This window comes from Benincasa hispida, chromosome 4, assembly GCF_027475165.1.
Source record: "Benincasa hispida cultivar pf3 chromosome 4, pf3_genome.v1.1, whole genome shotgun sequence".
NCBI lineage: Eukaryota > Viridiplantae > Streptophyta > Magnoliopsida > Cucurbitales > Cucurbitaceae > Benincasa > Benincasa hispida.
In genome coordinates, this window is record NC_143481.1 from 8573405 (window position 1) to 8582303 (window position 8899).

At 29.9% G+C, this 8899-nt stretch overlaps 1 protein-coding gene across 1 annotated transcript; it reads right to left on the bottom strand.

Annotated features, from left to right (window-relative positions):
• On the bottom strand, positions 1-6363 carry LOC120076056 (glutamate receptor 2.1-like). The gene is made up of 5 exons (XM_039029837.2): positions 6091-6363; positions 2026-3377; positions 1049-1343; positions 543-937; positions 1-370 (listed from the first exon to the last, which is right to left on the bottom strand). Exons 1-5 carry the CDS (start codon positions 6341-6343, stop codon positions 29-31), a joined length of 2637 nt encoding a protein of 878 aa, XP_038885765.1. The 5' UTR covers positions 6344-6363; the 3' UTR covers positions 1-28.
• Between the last annotated feature and the right edge of the window lie 2536 nt (positions 6364-8899).

The window sequence follows — 8899 nt, forward strand, 5'->3', positions numbered from 1 at the left end:
TGCGAAAATGATGTAGTGTTTAGAGTTGTTATAAGTTGGCTAGGTTTGGCAATTGAATTACAATATTTGGTTGTGTATGGCCATTGCCATTGTTCATGGGTTTGACTTGTGCACGTCCACGGCGCCACCAATTTTTAAGCCGTTTAAGAGCAATATATATCAATACTACAGTAGCAATACTTCCTGAAACGATGAATAAACCTGCGAAAGGCCAAGGCCCTAAACTCGACGACCCATCAACTTGGCTCCCTAAAGAACAATTGAAGGTGGACAACAACGTTGTTTCTAATTGTGGCATCTTCCTTCTCTCTATCAGTTCAATGATCGATGTCGATACGTCCACCGCTAGAGTTGACCCTTTTGGAAAAGCCTACACCATATAACAACCCTTTTCTTTTGTTAGGAAGTGCATTGCTTCGATATATCTTAAGCTGTACCCATATTTTTCAACGCACATCAGAAAGAAACTTAAAAAGGAAAAAATAGGTACAGTTCATGATAGTACTAATAAGATTGTAAAGTAGAGTATTAATTGAACTTACGAAACCAATGCCACCAAGATCGAAAGTAGCTGCTGTGGTGTAGCCTTTGCAATACTTAGCAAGAAAGACCTTAGCATGAGGAGTTATGAAGAAAGCTGCTTGAATTTCTCCATTGTCAAAGGCCTTTGGATAGTCATCAATGCCAACAAGGGTCATAATATTAGCATTAGAAATATTCAAGACATCATTCAAATATCTCATGATGAAAGAATGATAGTTGCAGCCCACAGTTGCGTTTGTTTGCCTTAATGTTTCAATGTCAACAACTGATGGAGCAAATCTTGAAACTGTCATCATAGATGTAAGACTTGCAGTAAAACTTGAAGTTACCACAAGAATTACGAACAACCAAGTCCCTAACACCAATCGAGCTAGAAAACCTTTCACTTCTTTTCCTGCACATGTTCATAAAAATTTGTTAACCACTCCCATTTGATAGTCATTTTATTTTTAAAAACTACCGGATGTAAAACTAATAGGTTATCAAATGGGTGATCAATTCTTACTTTGTGCATAAAAGATGACGGTTATTGCAAACCATAGCATTTCCCCGAATCCTGATAACTCCTCACTTTCTTCTTTAACAAGCCAGACAACAGAGATTATGAACAAATGGGAGACTGGCAAAATTATCCACATCGTCGTTGTAAATGTTTTCATGAATACCCATATTTCTTTCCAATTCTTTGTCTCCTCTTTCACTATCATAAGAAGCCCAGACACCAAATATGGCTCTGTGAAATCAACATATTGAAATCGGTCTGCAAATATTCCGATATCTCCTACCGCACCATCCAAACCCTAATGAAAAAAAAGCATATTCATATAAATACATCATTTCTTTTTGTTTATACACTGAATATATAAAGTTATCTTAACATAAAACTTGTATCATCAACTTTGAAGTTTGAGATTTGATTTCTCACCTCACAAATTGTTAATATATATAAGTATTTCCCTTTTAAAAATGGGCAATGACTAAATTTATCATATGGCAGATGTTGATTGATGTGCAGTTTGGATTGATGTTTATTTAGTTTTTTCCCTTTTCCATTTAGAAAAGAAAAAACTTGAGTGCAGCAGTTTTGAATAAAATAATAAGGGAGTGAGGATGAAGGGATGCACTAAGACATCTCAACAAGGTTAATACCTCCCAATTAAATATTGTCACGTGGAAATATCAATTTTATTTTTAAAAAATTACTAAAAATTATATTTTTTTTTGTAGGTAGAAGAATTGGGAGCATGGACTTAGGTCTAACATAAATATTACTCTTTAAGAAAATACTGATATAGACTAAAAAAGGAAGTCACATCAGAGATTTAGTGATGGTATTGCAACTCACTCAAATTACACAGTAGAAAATTTTTTAAAATATTTTAAACTGTGGTTCGATAATTGAGCAAATTGCATGAAGATGAAGATGGATATAGTGGAGGATATACTCTTTTATTTATTTATTGTTATTTTTTTAAAATTTACCTTTTCGTAGACTTGTTCTACCAATCCGTCATAAGAGCCATTGAAGGGGACCAACTGATACGACAATGGATAAGGCAAGTTTTTTGCGACAGCTTCAAAAACAGTAATCGAAAATCCAGAAATGTACATTCCATTTATGTGGTCATAAGAAACTCTCACAAATTCTCGGAATGTATTGTTGGCTGGAACACCAATTCTTAATGTCCTTCCAATCACCCCAGAATTATAATTATCAACATTAATCCGTCTTTTAATTAATCCTGTTTCTGTATTCCCTTCCCACAGAACAACCCTTGGAAATTCCAAAACACCATTATTATTATGATTTCTACTTCTTCTTTCATCAATAATAATACTGCTCATTTCTTCATTTTCGATCAAATTCTTGAAAAATCCAACCTTCTCGCTCCAAAATCCCATCTCTTTATAACTCTTACCCACCACATAAATGATTTCAAAAGTTGGTGGTTCCATTAAACCACCATTCTTGAATCCTATTTTTCCACTAACCCCTTCAAATTCACTCCCTAAAATTTCCTTCAATAACTGTTTGTTGGTAAAATTTGCTTCCAATTTATGCATGGCAAGGGCCACTGCCCATGCTGCATCATAAGCTCGAAGGGCAAAGATGGTGGGCTCCCAATTTTTGATATCCTCCTCTTGATGATCATGATATTCCAAAACATACTTTCTAAGGAATTTGCTTTTGAATTTCTTGAAAGAATCTTTGTTATTGTCAAAATAAGTTCTAAAACCAATGACACCTTGCATGTCATTAAAAATAGATGAATCCAAAGAATCAAGATGACTTGATATCTCATCTCCAACAATCCAAACAAATCCATTTTCCATCATCTTCAATTTATTTGCTTTGTGAAAAAGGAGTTTGGCCAATTCAATGGAAAATTGCACCATAACGAACACCCTGTTTCTCTCATGGCCCATAAGATGTTTGAGCTTTTCTTCAATCATATCTTCTGTATATGAGGAAGAGAAGGATGATATTTGCTCAATCTCTGCATGGAAAACTCCAAGTTCTTTGGAGAGGAGAGTCAAAGCCTCCATATTGAACGACATGTCGTTTTTGTTCTCGTAGATGACAACAACTTTATGCCATTGAAAATGACCAACAAGGGCGGCTATGCATTGCATATGAAATGTGATGTTGTGAGCCATTTGAAAAAAGTATGGCGGTGGGAACAGAAGCGGAGGAGGAATAGAAGCAGCAATTGGGAGGGATATGATGGGAATATCAATAAAGTTTGTGTTAATTTCAGACATTATTTGCATTTCTTGTAATGTAAATGCTCCAAGAATTGTGCTCACTTTGTTGTTGCTAATCAGATCCAGGGCTGTGATGGAAAAAAAATTGATATCAATGACATCAAGTAGTTAAATTCTAATTCTAATTTCAGAATATTACACCGTCTTGGAAGAGGGAATCCAACCTCCATTTCTTTTTTTTTTGAAGGTGACAATATATGATATATATTAGTTGAGAGTTATATATGTTCATTTTGATGTGTCTATTTAGTCAGGAAAAGTGTAATAAAATCTTGCAGCTTTCAATTTTTGTATATATTAAATCTTGGTGGGGCGTTTGGGACAATAAATTGACTATTATAGTCTTAGATTATTACAATTTAATATATCCTTGATATATTTGAAACTTTTACTAACTAATTGGTCTATGAGACAAGTTATGTTATATATAAAATTGAAAATTAAAAATACATGGATATAAATAAGAGATAAAATTGGAAGAATAAAATTATGTAATCAAGTACATATATACAACATATGTGTATGATTGATATTCAAACACACTTGAGACACCATGAGTTGATTTCTTTTTTCCTTTTTTGGGTTTCTATAAGTTCTTGTAGTTAACTCTTGACTAATGTAGCATTGACTTCTAAACATTTTTTTATTATTAATTTTGATGTTGACATAATATAAATATATTAAATTAATAATCAAACATTACTTTATTATTATTTTTTTAAAAATGATTGTAAATCAACATATTTTTTGCTTTTTTTTTTATTAAAAAAACCAGATTATTTTTTATTTAAAAAAAAATCCATTAGAAAGATAAGAAGATGACGAGCACGCTGATGATTATGTTTCTTGGATTTGTTTTTTTATTCAACATTTTGTTGTAAAAAAAACTTTATTTTAATGTTTAGTTGTAATAAATTAGCATAGACAAGCTTTTTAAGCAAGCTAATGTCACGTCGGAGTTATAATTAAAAACTTAACTTTGTTTTTGGCAACTAATTTTTTATTTTTAATTAAATCAAACTAATAAGCACTATTTTTATTAGTTAGTTTCTAAAATTTTCAAATTAAAGCCATATTTTGAAAATAAAAAAAATAATATTCAGAAGTTTGTTTTTATTTTTTACAATTACCTAAAAATTCAAACCTTTGCTTTATGAAAATCACTAATAAAAATTTGTGACAAAATAAGTATAATTTTAAAAAAAAAATTACCAAACGACTTTAAAAGTTCAAATTTAATTTAAGTCAAACTTCAAAAATCTGTGTTAAAATCAAACTTTCGGAGAGATGATAGCGATTTATGTATCACCTCGTGTCATTGTGTGTTATGACACACACATATATATATGTAATTACCAAATATTCAAGTGTTAAAGTCATTTTTAATAAAATAATAATCTTAATCAGACTGCGGCATTTGAACTTCAATTAATAAGGTTGTGTTCAGTAACTATTTCCCTTTTTATTTTTAAAAATTTTCTATTATTTTTCATTTTCTTTAATAGTTTACATTTTTTTTAAGTTGTAGAGTTAAATTCTTAATCAAATTTTAAAAATAGAAATAAATTTTTAAAAATGACTTTTTTAATTTTTAAATTTTGGTTTGGTTTTTGAAAATATAGGTATAAAACATATAACAAAACAAGAAATTTAGAAGTGGTAAAAGATATTTATAGACTTAATTTTCAAAAACTAAAAATAAAAAATCAAATGATTACTAAACGGAAGATTGCAAAACCCTCCTTGAACAAAATTTAAAGAAATTTGGAAATAGGTGGGATATATCTAATACAAATATTCAGTGTTGAAAAAACATAAGAAATTAAAGAGTGTGCAAGTGCATCAATTTCTTCATATCTCAGTGGATCCATGGCTTGATCCTTTAAGTGAAATCTTGGGTTTTTTAATTTTTTTTTTTTTTTAAGGCTTAGTTGAAAAGTTATTTAGCCCTTTGACTATCATTTGGATTTTGAGTATTGGTTTTTTAAATTTGTGTTTCTTTTTCTCCTCAATTTTCTACGATGACTTTCATTCTTTATTCTAAGTAAAATGGTTGAATCTTAAACCAAATTCTAAAGGTAGAATTTTTAAAACATTATTTTTTCATAACTTAACTTGGTTTTTAATAAATATCGATAGAAAGTAGATGACATTAAATTTTAAAAGTAGTGCATAGTTTTCTCATAATTACTTTATAACAAATTTCATTGTTCATAATTTAGATTGAATTTTGAAAACACGTTTAGAAAATAGAAAAAATAAATAAATTTACAGTAAAAATAATTAGCAAAAAAAACAAAAAAGAAGTTCTTTAGGTCCCAACTTCAAGTGGGTGGAGTTGACTATTGTGACTCACTCTATATTTAGGACTCCAATTATAATAGTTTGTCTTACAATTATTATAACATACCATTAACTATAATATTATTATTTCAAATTCTCTTTTGTTACACTGTTTACTATTTGCTAACTCATTCTTTCTTTCCCTCCATATTACAGTGTTTACTATTTCATATCCAGGCTAAAATATTTTGCATCTCAAACACAGATTATTATAACCTATACAAACTATTATAATCTACTTACTATAATAACTATTATGGTTGTGAAATAAAGTTTTAGTTCCAAAAAATATGAGGTAAACTATGAAAATGGATTACAAAAGTGAAGAAAGGGTTGTTCATTGGGTTAAAACACAAAAAAGAAAAGCCTTGTTGGGTTCACCATCTGTAAGGTTCTTATAGGGGTTTACATATGAGAGAAGAAGATGAGTTAAATTACCAGAAGTCATAGCTCTAGCCGAGTTGCCATTTGAATCTTTATGAAATAGCTTCAATTTTGGAAAGGAGGTTGAAAAATGGAAGGTTTGAAGAGCCATCTCAATGGCTATCTTTTGTTGCCTTCCAATCCTCGAGCTTTGATCAGTAACAACACCTATTTCAATAATATCCCTACACCTTATGGCATTGGCTTCATCCAAATTCACCACAACCAACACAAATACAAACCAAACCCAATCCTTTCTTCCACCCATCCCCTTACTAATTATATCTTATTTTCCTTAAGTATATAATTAAAGGTTTAATCCCCAGCAGATAGGTATATATAGCTCATTGAAAATCTCATGGTTCACTTTAAATATTAATAAATTTCAACTAATTTTCTTGAGGCTGAACGGTTCAAAATTTTGACTTTGGGGAAGGAGAGGATGAAGGAGAGTGGAACAATATCAAAACACTTTAGTTTTTATATGTAATGTTATTTTACAAAGTATAATATCAACGTAAATTGAATACAAAATTATGGACTTCATATGTTGTAATAAAATAAGATGATTGATGAGTGAAGATTCGAATTTCTGACTTTTTATCTTGCTACAGGCTCGTTTGAAGCTTTTGGTTGAAGTATATTTATTTGTTGGTGTAAATATGCATTGATGTTAAAGATGTGAGATTTTATTTTTTGAAAAAAGAAAAACTATTAATGAGTAACCTTTCATTCGTTCTTTATATTAAGAAATTCAACTCTATCCAAATATAGTTTAATATTGCATATTCCGTGTAGAATTATTTAGAAAGAATAAATAAATTTGTATTAAAAAAACTAATTAATTAAGAATTGGGCAGCACAAATATAAAACTAGTTTGAATGTTGTTATTATAGTCATGTAAGATTACTTGGTGAAAGCTGAAAAGGAAAGTAGAAGAAAGATTTCCCCCTAGTTATAGGAAGATAGAAGAAATTCAATTGAAAATACTCAGTGTCCGTCATAAATTTTTGTTTATGGCCAATTTGGATTTTTGACCCAACTGAATTGGTTAGGGGCACTATGCATTAGTGTCGAGGTTTAAAAATATATATATTTTTAATTTTTTTTATTGACTAGACTTTAAGGAGTTGTTACTAACGCATTTAGGGTGCAGACTAAAATAATCTAATGATAATAGTATGTGTTTAAAATGTATATTATTTTAATTTCATTTATAATTATGGGGTGTAAGTTATTTTAATCTATGTTTAAATTTTTCTATTATTTTTTAAAATTTTGTTTATAATTATATATTTTAATACCTTAATTTTAGAAAAGAATTTTATAACATTTTTTATGCTTCATGTTTTAATAAGACAAAAAAAAAAAAAAAAGAGCTCAAAGTTGAAAATTTTTCAACATCTCCCATTTACTTTTGCATATGGTATATTATTTTGAGATTTTTACGTAAATAATCATCTTTAGATTATACTTTTCAAAAATGTCTTCGAGATTAAAACTCATAATTATTGTCTATTTTTTTCAATTATTGTCTGTTTTTTATAAATACCATGTCCCTTTTGTTCAATTATTGTCTAGAATTATTGTTCGTGTATTTGATATAATTATTGTCCAATCCATTTTTAATGTCGGTCACAAAGTTAAAAACCACCTGTCCCTAAAACCAAGGTAATCAACCTGTACATACACAAAATAAATTCTTAATTGCTTTTACAAATCCACAATAATAAGTTACAAAAGAGGAATTGGAGATGATAATTTAACTCTAAAACCAAGCTAATCAACAAATTACCAAAACTTATAAGCATTACATAGCAAAATTAAAATTTTGAACCAAATAAGAGTGAAAACTTATTTTTAAACTATAAAATACAAACTAAAATTTGTAAAAATCTCCCCTCCTCTCCTCCCCCCCCCCCCCCCCCCCCCCCCCCCCCAAAAAAAAAAAAAAACAAAAACAAAAAAAAACAAAACAAAAGTGTAAACAAACTTGTTGTCATTATATAGTGTTTTCTAAATAGTCTTTCAATTGCTCCTTCGTTATGTTCTCTCCACCATCCACCACAGATTTGATCCAAATAAAAAACATGACTTCCTGCAAGCAGAGAAAAATGGGCAAACAATATATAATAAGAACTTACAAAAACATATTAAAGAATGTCGCACATCAGAAAAATATGTTATCTATTCTTCAATATTGCGCATCTTCACAAACTTAATATATAATTCACTAGGCTGCAAAGATTAGTTTTTGCTTGGGGAAGCCTGCATATCTTCACAGACATATTAAATGCTTGGGGAAGCCTGCAATTCACCCATTCATTAGCTTTTGCTCCATATTTGTGTGGGATTGCTTAAAAACAAGAAATGTAGAAGGCTGGCAAACTCGTAAGAGTAAACTACCTCAAAAATATTTTTTACAACTTATGGACGACATCTTGTTCTGTAGAGTGGGTCTCCACATTTACAAAGGACACCATCACCTTATAAGTGGTTGTTGGAACATTCCGAAGTCTAACATCATTTTGTTCTGTAAATTAGTTCTCCACATTAACCAAGAGGCTAACAAACCTGCCAAAAACGGTGATAAAGGTCAAACAACAATAATTAGATTCAAACAAATTGCAGAACAACGAGCATAATTGAACCCTCACAATTAGGCAAATGACCAAACCCCTGTTGAAAAAAAAAAGACTTAAGTACATCCTCATATGAAAATATAGAAATAAATATTAGATATGAAAAGTGAAACAAGTCTAGGGCAGACCACATCAATACTCATAAATCTGACAACAGCTAAAAGCACGTCTAGCAAAACAA